Below are 18086 nucleotides of genomic sequence, written 5' to 3' on the forward strand. Positions count from 1 at the left end.
CTTCTCCAAGAGGTACGGCTGCGGGACAGGCGATTAGCGGCGGGAGCCTCACAGAGGGACGGGGCTGTGAGCCACACTCACCTCCACCAGCAGCAGGGTAACTGACTCCCGCAGTGGTGTCAATGTGGGGAGGGATGTCCGTGGGTCCGGGTCTTGATCAGGGACGGCTGCATCCAGACGGAAATCTAGGTCCCAGCTTCTCTAGGGCTAGCAGGCCGAACTCGCACAGATGAAGGAGGCGTCTGCCGGCTCCGCGAACCCCACCACCCAGTGCAGGGGGACCCCAGTGGGTAGGGATGGCACCCCAAAACCAAACAGAGGGAGCAGGAGAGGGATATTGGGGCATTCAAGGCAGGAGCTCCAACTCTACACGTCTGCCTGCATAAGTTGCCAAACCACGCCCCCTCCAGAGTCCCTCTTTTTACACATTATGGCAGCAGAGTCCCCCTTTTTAAACATTACAGCTGCAGAGTCCCCATTTTTACACATTACAGCAGCAGAGTCCCCCTTTTTACACATTAGGCAGGCAGAGTTCCCCTTTTACACATTATGGTCTATATTGTTATTGGGGCTTAATTTCTACCACCCAAGATATCTTACTGCGGAAACTCAAGTGGGTTCTGTAAGCAGAAGATCTTGGTAGGCACTCACTGGAGCCCCAACTGGATAAGAAGTGATATGGCTGCCAGATAATCAGAAACATAAGGATGAACTGTCCAACATCCCAAGCACCCCAAACTCATGTCCCAAATCTGAGTGCTGGAGCCAGGCTTGTATGTTTCACCTGTGGAGCTGAGAACAGGTGTAGAACGCAAAGTGTGCCCGGAGAACCCTGATGTATGTGGCTAATGGTGGGCGTGGCACTGAAGGGGTTAACCCCCTGTACCGTGGCGCCATATTTAAAAGGACCAGACCGGTCACATTTCCGTGCGTCAACACAGGGGTGTGTGCCTACTGCTGGGGACCGGGAACTAGCTCCTGGCGCCCCATCACTACCGAGAGGCTGGTCTATGTGGATGCATGTTGGGGGCTAGGAAGAGCCATCCCCCTGTAGCATAGAGATTACAGTAAGGAGCGCCCACAGCCCAAACTGAGTTCCCTCGCTGGGGAGCTCAGGGGGCAGTGCGGCTGTTAACCCTTGCTGCACTGTGCGGCATGGGACAGGGTGCATGGTGCTGTTCACTTAGGGGACCGATGCTTTAAGCTGTTAACCCTCTGTGCACCGAAGGAGAGTGCCAGCAGGAGGTGTGGCAGCAGCAAGCGGTATCAGGTGCCGGTGGTAGAAGCCCGACAAGAAACGCGGGTCCAAGTGCCTCCTTGAAGGAACCTGGTGGTGGCAGCTTAGTATCCACACACTGCGCAGTGGGTGGAGTCAGTAACAGGCAGCTGCTGACGGTAAGTGATCCTGTATTGTCCCACCATGAGACTCAAAACCAATCTGTGATCGCTTGTCGCAGGCAATGCGGGAACATGACAGTCATGGGGGCAGTGGCATGATAGACTGCTCATGATGCACAGACACCCGGACAGAAGGTGCATAGATGGGCGGACATGGTGCTTGGAGGCTCTGGATATGACACAAATATGCCCCAGAACGTCACACAGATACAATGCACAGATGCCCCGGCACCATGAGAGCAGCGCTCCCCCTCCCCCACCACCACTATGCCCGGATGAGGCTGCGCTACAGATGTGCCGGCGCCCTGTACATCTATCTCTGGATATACACACAGAAAGCATTGCACCTATGCAGCCCTTGCTCTGTGTCCTGCAGCAGCTGCACGGGTACCCGCCCTCTCTCACACCTCCCTGCCTGCCCCCAGCGCCTGTCACACTGCCATGTGCGGGACCCGCGCCCTCTCCCTGTGCTGAGGCCGGGGGCGGGGCTGGAGGAGGGGCGGGGATACTAACGTCAGTGTGGCCGGTCGCTGAGGAGGAGGCAGCTTGTGGTCCCCTGCCAATCACACCTCACTTCCGGCCTGTGGGCTCCATCCCACTTCCGGCCTCTGCGTTCCACACACAGGAAGAGAGTTTTCTTCTATCGCGGCAACTTCCGGCTTTACCTCGAGCGGGAGTCAGTCGTCCTGCAACAGGTAATGGGGTCCTACTATACAGGGGGAGCGGCCTGTGGTGTCTTGACAGTATTATTATACAGGGAGAGCAGCCTGTGGTGTCCTGACATTTTTATTATTATACAGGGGGTGCTGTCTGTGGTGTCCTCTCATTATTATTATACAGGGGGAGCAGCCTGTAGTGTCCTGTTATTATTATTGTACGGGGGGGGGGGAGGAGCGGCCTGCGTGTCTTGTTATTACACAGGGGGATAAGCTTGTGGTATCCTGGTACTACTATTATACAGGGGGACTGTCCTGTAGTGTCATGTTACTACTGTTATACAGGGGGAGCGGCCTGTAGTGTCCAGTTACTACTATTATATGGGGGGTGGGGGGGAGGCCAGTGGTGTTGTGTCATTATTATTATACAGGGGGAGCGGCCTGTAGTGTCCAGTTACTACTATTATACGGGGGGGGGGGGGGGGGGCCAGTGGTGTTGTGTCATTATTATTATACTGGGGGAGTGGCTTGTAGTTTACCGTTACTACTATTATATAGGGGAGCGGCTTGTGGTATACTGTTACTACTACTATACAGGGGGAGCGGCCTGTAGTGTCCTGTATATCACATGTAACACACTTGGCCCCCCTCATGTATCGCCTGTTACATATTTCGCACCCCCCTGTATATCACGTGTCACACATCCTCCTCTCAGTGAGCGCAGGCATTACCCTCTTTACAGTGCATCCAAAAAGTATTCAAAGCGCTTCACTTTTTCCACATTTTGTTATGTTACAGCCAGGAGCGGATCTAGGCACGGGCAGGTACCCGCGGCCACAGTCACCCTGCAGGCGCCCGCCGCCTACCCACATAGCGCACTCCGGCTGCAGCTGGCGCCATTGTCAGAAGTTAGAGGTCATGATTGACCTCTAGTGTCTGTGCGGCACTATGGGAGAGACGTCATGACGTCTCTTAGAGAGGAGCGGACGGCCAGAGACGGAGCAGCAACGGTCGGGAAGCAGGAGCGAGGCTGGTGAGTATTTTTATTTTATTTCGTGTTTGTAAGTGGCGCTACTAGGGGGCACAGCTACTGGGGGCATAACTGTGGCCACGCCCCTTCCCTATGAAGCCATGCCCCTATTTTTTGGCACGCCATTTACTTGTTAGGGAGTGGCAAAGAAAACTTTCCTCCTGGGTGCCACAAGGTCTAGAACCGGCCCTGGTTACAGCCTTATTCCAAGATGGATTTTCTCTTGCGTCCTAGAGGATGCTGACGTCCATATTAGTACCATGGGGTATAGACGGGTCCACCAGGAGACATTGCCACTTTATGAGTTTAATAGTGTGTGCTGGCTCCTCCCTCTATGCCCCTCCTACCAGACTCCGTTTAGAAACTGTGCCCGGAGGAGCCGGTCACAGGTATATGCGGTACATTCTCATAAACGTGATCTTGCCCACATTACGCAGGATGACACTGATACCGATTCTGACACAGCAGACGGTGATGGGGATGTGTCGAGGGGGATGGCATCACTTGCTAAGGGGGTGCAGTTGATGATTGAGGCCATGCGGGATGTGTTGAATATTGCTGACACACCTCCTGAGCAGGTGGAGGAGGCTGTTTTCACAGACAGTAAAAAAGCCCCGCTCACATTCCCTGCATCTAAGGAATTAAATGCTATATTTGGAAAATCCTGGGAAAACCCGGAGAAAAAATTCCAGATCCCTTAAAGGGTTCTGGCTGCTTTTCCCTAACCAGAGAAAGGTAGAAAAAATGGGAGACCCCGCCTATAGTTGACGCGTCCACCGCATTGAAAGACCCGACGGATCGCAAGGTTGATGCTACGCTCAAATCCATTTACACGGCTACGAGGGCAATCCTGCGGCCCACTATGGATTTCAAAAGCAATAGCACAGTGGTCAGTCACTCTGCAGGAGGACTTGACTACGATGGATAAAGGTGACATTTATTTGTTTTTACGTAATATACAGGATTCTGCAGGGTTCCTGGTAGAATCTATGAAGGGTTCCATGGCTGCAGGGATCTCCGCCATGTCCGTCTCGGCTCGCAGGGGTCTCTGGCTGCGCCAATGGTCTGCGGACGCGGAGTCCAGGAATAGTGTGGAGAACCTACCCTATAAAGGTCAGGCTCTTTTTGGAGACGCGCTGGATGCGTGGATTGCCACGGCTACCGAGGGTAAGTCTCCTTTTCTTCCCTCAGCTGCACCGGCTACAAAGAAATCGTTTACTCCCAACACGTCACAATTATTTCGGCCCGCTAGGATTAAAAAGAACAAAACGCTCACACCTTCTTTAGAGGTGGTCAAGCCTGGAGGTCGGTCAGGTGGGAGCGAGATTCTGACATTTCAGCCACGTCTGGATGTCGTCCGGCCTAGATCACTGTGTACTGGATATAGTGTCCCGGGGTTACAGGCTGGAGTTTCAAACTCTTCCACCTCACCGATTCTTCATGTAAGGCTTGCCAGCAGACAGGGAAATCCTTCTGGACGCCATTAAAAAAATTGGTAATTGTGAGCGTCCGGAGTCTTACCGGTACGCTGGGGCCGCGGGGCTGGCTTCCTTGACGATGTGCGGGTAGCGGCGGAAGTGGGCTGCTGTGCCGGATCCGTGGGCAGCAGTAGCGGCGGTGAGGGGGTCCGCTCGTGGCGACGGGATGCCGCTACAGCAGGTCGCTCTTGCTGAGCTGTTGCTAGGGGACCTGGGGCAGTGAGCAATGTGGCTTTGCAAAAAGGTCTGCATTACTGGGCGCCACCATGTTGGAGACCAAGTTTTAAGCATAGTTCCTGTTTCTTCCAGCCAATCCAGGGGAAACTCTCCTTATAGAAGGGGTCTGATTTAGGACAGGGAAGCCAGTGCGTCAAGTTACAACCCTGTTGTAGGTGCTTTAGCCTGTGCTTCCAGGATTCCTGCTGTATTCTGGTTCTTCCTGATCTTGCTTGGTCGGTTCTCTGTTGCTGCTTCAGCCCTGCCGTTTCTAGCCTGCTACTGCCTGTGGAAGCGCTCCTGGAAAACCCGGTCCAGTAAGACTCTTTGGGCACAGTCAGCCCCGGGTCTTCTGCCTCGTCTTTCAAGCCACACTCCACAGATCTCCTTCACCAGCCACGCCTTTGTACCACCGACCACAGTGTATAGATTATTATCTTCAGCCTAGTTTTCCAAGCCACACTTTACAGTCCTTGTCTCCAACCACGTCTTCAACCACCATCCACAGTTCATCATCTACAGTCTCGTCTTTCAAATCACAGTCCTCAGTTCTTCGCCTCCAGCCACGTCTTTAACCACTATCCACAGTTCCGCAGTTCATTAATCACAACCTCGTCTTTCAAGCCACAACCCGCAGTTATTTATCCGCAATTACGTTCCTTAACCATCGTGCTCCAGCCTCGGTTCTCTACCTCAGCCCTGTACATAATAAATACTTTCCATTGACTCTCAAACCCCACCTACATTCTTCATTGCTCCGTGTCCCATGCGAAGGAACTTTATCCAGCCCCCTCATCTTGTTCATTCACAGCCTGCTACCTCCTCGGGTAAATCTCAGCTGCCGGATCCTCAAACTTTGCTAGACGTGACAGTAATGTCAGAAGTCATTGTTCCAGTTCCGCCTCATCAGCTGAACAAGGGTTACTATTAAAACTTTTTTGTGGTTCCGAAACCGGATGGTTCAGTCAGGCCAATCTTGAACTTGAAGTCATTGAACCCTTATCTAAAAGAGTTCAAGTTCAAAATAGAGTCTCTGAGAGCAGTGATCTCAGGTCTGGCAGATGGGGGATTTCCTGGTGTCCCTGGACATCACGGATGCGTACCTCCACAATCCGATTTGGTCCCAGCATCAGGCTTATCTCAGGTTTCACTGTTAGATGATCGCTATCATTTTCAAGCACTGCCATTCGGTCTCTCCACAGCACCGAGGTGATGGCAAAGATGATGGTTCTCCGCAACAAGCAGGGGGTGAACATAATTCCATATCTGGATGATCTGCTCATCAAAGTTGTTACGGTCCATTGCTCTCACGACGCATCTGCTCAGGGAACGGTTGGATCCTAAACCTTCCCAAGTCTCATCTGGAGCTGACAAGGAGGCTGTCTTTCCTGGGGATGATCCTCGACACGGAGGTGCAGAGGGTGTTTCTCCCAGTGGAGAAAGCGTTGGTGATACAAACAATGGTCCGGGGTGTCTTGAAGCCTACCCTGGTATCAGTTCATCAGTGCATCTGCATTCTGCCTCCTACGAGACTCTGCAGTACGGGCGGTTTCATGCTCGGTTCTTTCAACTGGATCTACTGGACCAGTGGTCGGGATCTCGCCTACACATGCACCAAAGGATACGTCTGTCACAAGAAAGCACGGATTTCATTCCTCTGGTTGCTGCAACTGCCTCACCTTCTGGAGGGCCGAAGGTTTGGGGTTCAGGACTGGATCCTTCTAACCACGGATGCTAGTCTCAGAGGTTGGGGAGCAGTCACTCAAGGGGAAACCTTCCAAGGATGGTGGCCAAGTCAATGAACATCCTGGAGCGAAGAGCCGTGTACAACGGCCGCCTTCAAGCAGCACACCTTCTACAGGATCGGGCTGTTCAGGTGCAGTCGATCAACGTGACCATGGTGGCCTACATAAACCGGCAAGGCGGAACGAAGAGCAGGGCTGCAATGTCAAAGGTGACCAGAATCCTCCTCTGGGCAGAAAGACACACGGTGGCGATATCGCCAATTTTCATTACGGGAGTGGACAACTGGGCAGCAGACTTCCTCAGCAGACACGATCTCCATCCAGGAGAGTGGAGCCTCCACCCGGAGGTGTTCGAGGTGGTAACCGGTTGGTAGGGGGTTCCTCACATAGATATGATGGCCTCCTGCCTCAACAAGAAGCTGCTGAGGTACTGTTCCAGATTGAGAGACCCACAAGCAGTGGCGGTGGACGCGCTGGTAACACCGTGGTTGTTCCCGTCAGTGTATGTGTTCCCTCCGCTTCCTCTCATTCCAAGAGTTCTACAGCTTGTAAGAAGAACAAAGGTTCTGGCAATCCTCATTGCTCCGGACTGGCCAAGGAGGGCTTGGTATGCGGATCTGCTGGAAGATCCAAGGCCTCTGCCTCTTCGGAAGGATCTTCTAATACAGGGACCATTCGCTTATCAGGAATGGCTACGTTTGATGGCATCGCGGTTGAGAACCAGATCTTAGTTTGGAAGGGTATTCCGAGCGCAGTTATTCCTACCTTGATACAGGCTAGGAAGGGTGTAATGTCATTTGGAAAAAATATGTCTTGGTGTGAATCCAAGAAGTTTCCTGTGGTGGAGTTTCAATTTGGACGTTTTCTCCTGTTCCTGCAAGCAGGTGTGGATATGGGCCTGATATTGGGGTCCCTAAAGGTCCAGATTTCGGCTTTATCCATCTTCTAGAAACAATTGGCTGCCTTCCCTGAGGTTCAGACCTTTTTGAAAGGGGTTCTGCAGATCCAGCCTCCCTTTGTGGCGCCGGCGGCACCCTGGGATTTGGACGTGGTGTTGCATTTCCTGCAATCGGATTGGTTTGAGCCTCTACAGGAGGTTGAGGTCAAGTTTCTCACGTGGAAGGCTGTCACCTTGTTGGCCTTAGCTTCTGCGCGACGTGTGTCAGAATTGGGGGCTTTGTCCTGTAAAAGTCCCTATTTGGTCTTCTATGAAGATAGGGTGGAACTCAGGACACGTCAACAGTTCCTTCCTAAGGTTGTGTCGACTTTTCATATCAACCAAGCTATTGTGGTGCCAGTGGCTACTGACTCCTCAATTCCTTCAAAGGCCTTGGATGTTGTTAGGGCTTTGAAGATCTATGTGAAGAGGACTGCTCGTCACAGAAAATAGGACTCTCTGTTTGTCCTGTATGATCCCAAGAAGATTGGGTGTCCTGCTTCTAAGCAGACGATTTCTCGCTGGATCAGCTTCACCATCCAGCATGCATATTCTACTGCAGGATTGCCGTGTCCAAAATCTGTTATGGCCCACTCTACTCGTAAAGTGGGTTCTTCCTGGGCGGCTGCCCGGGGTGTCTCAACTTTGCCGAGCGGCTACTTGGTCTGGGTCGAACATGTTTGCTAAGTTTTACAATTTTGATACTTTGGCCTCTGATGACCTCAAGTTTGGTGAAGCAGTTCTGCAGGAGCCTGCGCGCTCTCCCGCCCGTTCTGGGTGCTTTGGTACATCCCCATGGTACTAATATGGACCCCAGCATCCTCTAGGACGTAAGAGAAAATAGGATTTTATATACCACCGGTAAATCCTTTTATGGTAGTCCGTAGAGGATGCTGGGCGCCCACCCAGCACTTCTTTATCCTGCAGTGGTTATTTAGTTCAGTACTGCCTGGTTCCTAGGTAAGTTCTGCGTTCTTTACTGTTTCAGCTGTTGCTGAGTTTTCCGTCCTGTTGCCGGATTTGCCTTGTTGTGTGAGCTGGTATGAATCTCGCCACTATCTGTGTATTTCCTTCCCTCGGAGTATGTCGTCTCCTTGGGCACAGTTTCTAGGCTGAGTCTGGTAGGAGGGGCATAGAGGGAGGAGCCAGCCCACACTATTAAACTTTTAAAGTGCCAATGGCTCCTGGTGGACCCGTCTATACCCGGGTGTAGTATGGTATGCCAGCGGCCTGGCTCCCGGCGCCCAGCATACCAGTGCCGGAGGCCCGACCGCCGGCATACCGACAGCGTGGCGAGCACAAATAAGTCCCTTGCGGGCTCACTTCGCCCGCCACGCTGAGGGCACGGTGGTGTGCTGTGTGCGCCACGCTATTTATTCTCACTCCATGGGGGTCGTGGACCCCCACGAGGGAGAATATGTGTCGGGATTCCGGCGCCAGTATACTGTGCGCCAGGATCCCGACATTCGGCAACCAGAAGACCACCCCTATACCCCATGGTACTAATATGGACCTAGCATCCTCTACGGACTACGAGAAATGGATTTACCGGTAGATATATAAAATCCTATTTCTGCTAATTTATTATCAGTAAAAAAACTAAGAAATTACATGTACATAAGTATTCACAGCCTTTGCCATGAAGTTCAAAATTGAGCTCATGTGCTTCCTGTTTCCACTGATCATCCTTGAGATGTTGCTACAGCTTAATTGGAGTCCACCTGTGGTAAATTCAGTTCATTGAACATGATTTGGAAAGGCACACATCTGTCTATATAAGGTGCCACTCTTGACAGTGCATGTCTGAGCATAAACCAAGCAGGAAGTCAAAGAAATTGTCTGTAGCTCTGAGACAGGATTGTCTTGAGGCACAAATCTGGAGAAGGGTACAGAAAAATATCTGCTGCTTTGAAGGCCCCAATGAGCACAGTGGCCTCTATCATCCATAAATAGAAGAAGTTCTGAACTACCAGGACCCTTCCTAGAGCTAGCCCGTTGTCTAAACTGAGCGATCGGGTGAGACGGGCCCTAGTCAGGAAGTTGACCAAGAACCCGATGGTCACTCTGCTACAGCATTCCTCTGTGGAGAGAGGAGAACCTTTCAGAAGAACAACCATCTCAGCAGCAATCCACAATCAGGCCTGTATGGTTGAGTGGCCAGACGGAAGCCACTCCTTAGTAAAAAGCACATGGCAGCCCGCCTGGAGTTTGCCAGAATGCACCTGAAGGACTCTCAGACCATGAGAATCAAAATATCAAAAAGTGAACTCTTTGGCATGAATGCCAGGCGTTATGTTTGGAGGAAACTAGGCACCGCTCATCACCAGGCCAAAGCCATTCCTACATTGAAGCATGGTGGTGGTAGCATCATGCTGTGGGGATGTTTTTCAGTGGCAGGAACTAGGTGAGTAGTCAGGATAGAGGGAAAGATGAATGCAGCAATGTACAAAGACATCTTGGATGAAAACCTGGGCGATGGTTCATCTTTCAGCAGGACAACGACCCTAAGCATACAGCCCAAGATATCAAAGGAGCAGCTTCAGGACAACTCTGTGAATGTCCTTGAGTGAGATCTGAAAATGGCTGTGCACCAATGCTACCCATCCAACCTGATGGAGCTTGAGAGGTGGTGCAAAGAGGAATGGGCAAAACTGCCCAAAAATAGGTGTGCCAAGCCTGTGGCATCATATTCAAAAAGACTTGAGGCTGCAATTGCTGCCAAATGTGCATCAACAAAGTATTGAGCAAAGGCTGTGAATACTTATGTACATGGGATTTCTTAGTTTTATATTCTTAATAAATTAGCAAAAATCTCAAAAACACTTTTCTACAGCGGGGTACACTGGGATTCCACAGGGAATAACATCGGGATGTAGAGTTGGATCTTGATCTGAGGCACCAACAGGCTAAAACTTTGACTGTTCCCAGGATGCATTGCACCACCTCCTCTATATCCCCGTCTCCAGGCACTGGAGCTCAGTTTGTAAGTTGGTGCCTGCAGTGCAGGTAGCTAACAGGGAGGGCTGCGTTAGGCAGCCCTGAAAAGAGCTTTTCTAAGAAGAAAGAAGACTTCAAGGGCAGCAGCACAGGCATTTGATGCTATATGTCAGGCTGACGTGCTGCAGCTCCCTCACCTCCCCCAGCAGCGCTTTATACTCCCGCGTCCTGGTCGCCGGGTACTTACAGCGGAGGCACGCCGGTATCATCAGGCACAGATACTGCCGCTGCTCTCCTAGATCACGTGGCCGCACAAGTTAGGGAGGAGGTAAGAGGGCCCCCCCCCGGTGGGACCCGATGAGATAGTGATCAGTCTGCGGTCGTGGACACTGTGGCCGTACAGGTACCCCACTATATCTACCAGGGCAAGGAGCACAGGTCGAATTTACTAAAATCCATTTATTACAGGCTCCATAGTACCCGGTGGTGAAGTCCAGCAGAGACGCTGACCTGTAGCCCTTTCCCCAGGCGCTGTCTACTGCTGATGTTCCCGCCCTGTAGCTGCATCTCTCTCTCTCCCTCACTCCCTGTCAGCGTTTGGGCGCCATTACACAGAGTTGCGCTGCTCCTGGGACTGCTGGGTACTGTCTCCTCTGTAAAGCCGCCTGTATCATCAGCACTGTGCATTTACAGGACACTTAAGTATTCTACATGTCTTTAGACAGCGTTAGTTAAGAACAAGTGCATAACTACAGGGATATTTAGTACAAGTATCCTGTGATATACATCCAGTGTTTACTGTGAATTGTTATATCTGTATACATACATACATAGTTTTACGTAATAATACTAGTACAGTGCAGTCTACTTGTGTGTAATTATTTCTGCATTGCATATGTGACTGTGTGTGCCTATAGCTGCTGTGTGATTTCTATTCCGTCTTACACTGTATTCTGTACCCTGAGGGGGCTAAGTGCGTCAGGGTCCTATATATATATAGTGTTTCACAGGATATACTGTTTTGTATTTTTGTGTCCTTCAGTCACCCTATACCTCTTAAATCCTCTGTTTGTGTCTGCAGTTGGGGTCACACTGCACAGGGGGTTTTTGTCAGGTATTGTGTCTGGCTATATTGTACTGTTACACCCTAAGGCTACGTTCCATATAATGTCTGCTACACAGGGCGGGAGATTGATAGCTGATCATGCATCATGCAGTGCTGACACTGCGGATTTGTTTGAGAAAAATATTCCAGCTGAGGTTCTGGGTACCGGGGGTTCTGTACTCCTTAGTCAGTCTGCAGCATCGGGGGCTCACCAAGACCCACCTTGGGCTTCTTTTTCTAATTTACTGGCTACGCTCCTGTGCCATTACAGCCACATATTGTCCCTGTAGTTAATCTGGGTGTAGTATGGTATGCCGGGCTCCCAACGACCAGCATACCGGCGCCGGGAGCCTGACTGCCGGCATACCGTCAGCATGGCCAGCACAAAAGAGCCCCTTGCGGGCTCGCTGCGCTCGCCACGCTGCAGGCACGGTGGCGCGCTGCACGTTATTTATTCTCCCTCCAGGGGGGTTGTGGACCCCCACGAGGGAGAATATGTGTCGGTATGCCGGGTGTCGGGATTCTGGCGCCGGTATACTGTGCATCGGGATCCCGACATTCGGCAACCAGAAGACCACCCGTTAATCCGCCATGGGCGGATACTCTGTCAACTCAGTTACAGCAATTAAATCAGTCTTTGGTTAAACAAAAGCCCAACCCTCGCCCTCCTAGGACCAAAGGTTCATGTAAGCGGGCCATTACTTCCTCACAATCCACTCATGTTTCGGATACTTTATCCGATGAAGATGAGGTATATACTGACCCATCAGACACTGGTGCAGATGCTTCTGATGGGGAATCTACACACATAGTGTTCACTCTAGGCTGTTTTAGCAGGACGCCGTGCCCTGACCATTTTTTAGAAGGCAAAAGCCACCCTGCCCCTTTTGCGGCGCCCTGCTAGAGCAGCCGCCCGCTTCCTGCCTCCCGGCGTGTAAAGATGCCGTGCGCATGCGCGCGGCATCCATTCACGCATTTGGAGAGAGCTGGAGGAACCCCAGCACCGATGGAGGTGCTGGGCACGCCCCCAAAAGTGACGTCGCCGGCCACAGACGCCCTCTATAGTAGGGTCTGGGGGCCGCACAGCCCACTAAAATGGGGGGGGGGGGGGTGGACTTGCATGTCGCTCGCCTTGTGGTGTCTAGTGTTCACTCTAGGAGAGAACTGGGCAGGGCGCCGGACTCAGTGGGGGCACATGTGTGCCGCGCGCGCGCCCGAAATGGGGGCGTGGCCACTCAAATTAGGGGGCGTGGTCATGCCTCCGTCATTTTAGGGGGCGGTGCGGCCCACAGACGCTACTATAGAGAGCGTCTGTGGCCGGCGACGTCACTGTTGGGGGCGTGCCCAGCACCTCCGTCGGTGCTGGGCTTCCCCCAGCCCTCTCCCAATGCGTAAATGGATGCCGCGCGCATGCGCACGGCATCTATACATGCCGGGAGGGCAGGGAGCGGGCGGCTGTTCTAGCAGGGCGCCGCAAAAGGGCAGGGCGGGTTTTGCCTGTTAAAAAACGGGCAGGGCGCGGCGCCCTGCTAAAACAGCCTAGAGTGAACACTAGGTGTCTTCTACACTGCCTGTCACTATTGTCACCTCTCTGAAGGAACCGACGGATAAGCGTGTGGAGGGTTGCTTGAAGTCTATTTACACTCTTGTGCGTGCCGTACATAAGACCCACTGTAGCAGCTTCTTGGGCTGCCAAGGGTATTGAATCCTGGGTTCAAGCTGTTGAGGCAGAGCTACCTCTGAATTTTTCTGATAATGCCAGACAGTCTTTCTTATATTACCACAGCCTCTCATAACATTCAGGAGGCGGTCTCTGATGCCTGTGTTTTGGCGGCCAAGGTGTCTACTACGTCCATTCTGGCTCACCGGATTCTGTGGTTGAGGTCCTGGTCAGTGGACCTGGACTCTATGTCAGGAATCGACTCACCAAGCCGACATCCGTCCGCCGCTGCGGACTCCGTCCTGGCTCCCTGCGGTCACCTGTCATCTGTGTCTCTGCCATGGGACGCCATCACGGGCCTGGGAACACTCCTGTGACAGCGGGCGTGTAGCGCGCCGCGTTCCCGCTAGGCCGCGGCATGGGCGCCGCCATGACAGTCTACAAACAGCCAGCATACAGCGGCCAATCCGGTGCTTGGCCGCACCCACTTTCTCTCACTCACCCAATCCCTGTGCACCAAGGGGTATATAAGAGACTGCAGGATCAGTCTGCAGGCATCCTGGACTTTGTGTCACTCCTGCGACCCATGTGTAAGGATCTGTTCCGTTACTCCTGTGTTCCTGGCTCTCTGGCTAAAGACCTGTACTCCTGGTTATCTGCACAAGCTCCGTGGAACTTCAAGGCCCAGCAATACCTGCAAACAGGCTTCACACTCATCACCACCTTGTGTGCTTCAGCCTGCAGTTGAGACTGACTCCAGGTGTGTCTCATTCCAAACACCTGTGATACAGCTTGCTGCTGCCAGTGCTTCAATACCTGCACTGTGAAGTCAGACTCCTGCCTCTGCTACCAGGTTTGCCATTTAACACCTTGCTGCCTAAAGTTTCCTGTTTTATATCTGCACTGGTTTCCAAACCAGAACCACTTTACAAGCACCCGTTCTTCTGTTTATTACATTTCCGGTTATTATTTCTACAGTCATCTGCCATCCAGTTGCCATAGACTTTTCAGCTATTACGCTGTGTGATTGACATTTTACATCTGTGATTATTATTTCTGCTGCCATTTCTGTTATTATCATCTGCAAATAAATATCATTGCGCTGATGCGCTGAAACAACATCCAGCCTCCTCGTTTCCTCCCTTATACCTCCACTGACCCACTAGCGCCCCCTCTGGGGACACAGACAAGTCCAGACCTGACAGTAAGTCCAGGATCGATGGACTCAGATGGTGGACGGAGTGTGGGGTCAGAGGCCTTGCAAAACCTGGTCTCCCGTCTGGATGGTCAAGAGGCTGCGCAGCAGCAGATGTATCAATTTCTGCAAGGGATGTCCTCCCAGATAGATACACTACAGCAATCCCTGCCTAGTGTACTCACTCCTATTGTTCCTGTTACTCCAGCACCTGCCAGTGCTGTGAGTTCCTCTATGCCGACTGCATCAGCTCCAGTGTCACGTCTGCACCTGCCCGTGCCGAGCAAGTATGATGGCAGTCCAGAGTTATGTCGCGGGTTTCTCAACCAATGTGAAATCCAGTTTGAGTTGTTGCCACATAATTTCCCCACGCCAAGGTCCAAGGTTGCCTACATCATCTCCTTACTTTCTGGATCTGCTCTGAACTGGGTGTCTCCTCTGTGGGAACGTGCTGACCCTCTGATTAACAACTACACAGACTTCGTGTCAACTTTCAGACGGATCTTTGACGAGCCTGGTCGTGCAACATCAGCTTCCGCTGACCTGATTCAACTCTGCCAAGGTACCCGTAGTATGGGACAATATGTTATTCAGTTCCAGACGTTGGCCGCAGAGGTTCAGTGGGATAATCAGGCCCTGGTAGCAGCCTTCTGGCATGGACTTTCTGACCGGATCAAGGATGAACTGGCGACCCGCGACCTTCCTGTTCTATTGTCTGACCTGATCTCCTTGTGCATTAATTTGGACTCTCGCATCCGTGAACGCAATAATGAACGCGCTCGGAGTGAGCCACGCAGGTCAAGGATAATACCTTCTGTACAGTTCCAGTCTCCCTCTTCTGACGAGCCTATGCAGATAAATAGGTCCCGCCTATCTCCTGAGGAGCGGGCAAGAAGAATGCGTGAGAGACTCTGTCTGTACTGTGCGGCTGCGGGCCACCAGATTAACTCCTGCACAGTGCGTTCGGGGAAACGCCAGATCCTGACCTATAAAGGAGGAGTCAAGTTGGGATCTTTTTGTCAAGCTCCTTCCAATCAAGACCTTATCCTTCCTGTGACGTTGGAGACTTCAGTTGGGCTCCAGTCCGCATCAGCATTGGTGGACTGTGGAGCTGCAGGAAATTTCATCACCCAAGCTGCGGTAAATAAATTTTGTTTATCTACATGTGAACTTTCCTGTCCAGTTTATATTACCGCTGTGGATGGAAGTCGAATTTCCAAGGGGAATATTTCCCATCAAACTGCCCCAGTGGTCCTGGGAGTTGGATTCTTACACTCTGAACTGATCAAGTTCTTAGTTATCCCTCAAGCCACCCAGGAGATCGTCTTGGGCATGCCCTGGCTCCAGCTACATAATCCACAGTTTGACTGGTCAACATTGCAGCTTACTTCATGGGGTTCACAGTGTCATCAATCCTGTCTAGCCCAAGTGTGTCCCATAAAGTCTACCGAAGTTAAGACACAGTCAAGTCTCCCAGCAGCCTATCAAGATTTCTCAGACGTCTTCTGTGAAAAGGCCGCTGATGTCCTGCCGCCCCATAGGGAATGGGATTGTCCCATCGATCTCCTTCCTGGCAAGAAGCCACCTAGGGGGCGCACCTACCCGTTGTCTGTTCCTGAAACTGAGGCGATGAGTGTTTACATCAGAGAGAATCTTCAGAAGGGATTCATCCGTCCGTCATCATCACCCGCTGGCGCAGGTTTCTTCTTTGTTAAAAAGAAGGATGGAGGACTGCGTCCATGCATTGACTACCGGGGTCTCAATGACATTACCATCAAAAACAGTTATCCATTACCACTCATTACCGAATTATTTGACAGAGTTAAAGGAGCCCGCATCTTCACCAAGTTAGATCTCCGCGGTGCCTACAATCTCATCAGAATCCGGAGTGGTGACGAGTGGAAAACAGCTTTTAACACTCGAGATGGCCATTACGAATACCTAGTAATGCCATTTGGATTGAGTAATGCTCCAGCAGTGTTCCAACACTTTGTGAACTAAATTTTTCGTGATGTCCTGTATAAGCACCTCGTTGTTTACTTGGATGATATCCTCATCTTCTCCCAAGACCTTCCATCTCATCGTCTACAAGTCCGAGAAGTTCTCCGACGTCTTCGTGAGAACCGTCTTTACGGAAAACTATCTAAATGCACCTTTGAAGTACCCTCTATACCCTTCCTGGGTTATATAATTTCCGGATCGGATCTTCAGATGGACCCGACAAAATTGGAAGCTATTGCCAATTGGTCCATTCCAAATTCTCTCAAGTCTATCCAGCGGTTCCTGGGTTTTGCCAACTACTATAGGAAATTTATTCGGGGATTCTCCACTCTCATCGCTCCTATTACCAACCTGACTCGGAAAGGGGCAAACAATTCCAACTGGTCAGAAGAAGCCTTAGCAGCCTTCCAGAAGATCAAGCTGGCCTTTATGTCTGCCCCAGTTCTGTCTCAGCCAGATGTTAACAAACCGTTCGAGTTGGAGGTGGATGCCTCTACAGTTGGGGTTGGAGCTGTTCTCTCCCAGAAGGGAACCGATGGGAAAGTCCACCCTTGTGGGTTTTATTCTCGCAAATTCCTTCCTGCAGAAGCTAACTACTCCGTTGGAGACCAAGAACTACTGGCGATCAAGCTGGCTCTCGAGGAATGGAGATACCTCCTAGAAGGGGCCAAACATCCGTTCAATATCTACACGGATCATAAAAACCTGCTATACTTAAAGGCAGCTCAGTGCCTTAATCCTCGCCAGTCCAGGTGGGCTATGTTTTTCTCACGTTTTAATTTTAAGCTTCATTTCCGCCCAGGTTCGCAGAATGTTAAAGCTGACGCTCTATCCCGATCCATGGAATCCGAAGAGGAAACACCTGACTCAGTGCCTCATTCCATCCTGAGTCCAGTGGTATTCGCTGCATCCCAAGTCTCCCCGGCTCCTCCTCCTGGTAAGACTTTTGTTTCCCCAGAGCTCCGTCCCAAGTTGCTATCTTGGGCTCATCAATCCAAGTTCACCGGTCATCCTGGTGTTCTGAAGACCTTCAAGTTTCTCTCTGAGACGTACTGGTGGCCAAAGATGAAGGCTGACATCAAGGATTTCGTGGCATCCTGTCCTAAGTGTGTGCAGCATAAGACTCCTCGTCAGTCTCCAGCAGGTCAGTTACAACCATTGTCTGTTCCTAGTCGTCCCTGGTCACACCTGTCCATGGATTTTATCACCGACCTTCCTCCTTCCCAAGGATATAATACCATCTGGGTTGTAGTGGACAGATTTACCAAGATGGCTCATTTTGTCCCTCTCCAGGGTCTCCCGTCTGCCCCGAAACTTGCCCAAATCTTCCTACGGGAGATTTTCCGCTTACATGGTCTACCCTCAGAAATAATATCTGATCGGGGGGTACAGTTTGTAGCGAGGTTTTGGAGGGCCCTCTGTGCTGCCATGCAGGTCAAACTGAAGTTTTCGTCATCATACCATCCTCAGACGAATGGGCAGACAGAGAGAGTTAATCAAGATCTAGAGACGTTTTTAAGATTATATGTTTCATCTTCCCAGGATGACTGGTTCGATCTGCTCCCATGGGCCGAGTTTGCCCACAACTTCCGATACCATACTGCTACTGAAACAACACCATTCTTTGCAGTATATGGGCAACATCCCCGTGTTCCTGACTTCCAAGAACTCCCTCATATGGATGTTCCTGCTGCCACTACTGCTCTGTCTCAGTTTTCATCAATTTGG

General features: G+C 51.4%; 1 protein-coding gene across 1 annotated transcript in view; it reads left to right on the forward strand.

Annotated features, from left to right (window-relative positions):
* The window catches only part of LOC135057124 (uncharacterized), a 249703-nt gene that overhangs the window by 210968 nt on the left and 20649 nt on the right, over positions 1–18086 (forward strand). The window contains exon 5 of the mRNA XM_063963019.1: positions 1937–2093. Within this exon, the coding sequence (XP_063819089.1) occupies positions 1937–2093 (157 nt within the window). The remainder of the gene's footprint in view (positions 1–1936; positions 2094–18086) is intronic.

Source organism: Pseudophryne corroboree, chromosome 3 (genome assembly GCF_028390025.1).
Source record: "Pseudophryne corroboree isolate aPseCor3 chromosome 3, aPseCor3.hap2, whole genome shotgun sequence".
NCBI lineage: Eukaryota > Metazoa > Chordata > Amphibia > Anura > Myobatrachidae > Pseudophryne > Pseudophryne corroboree.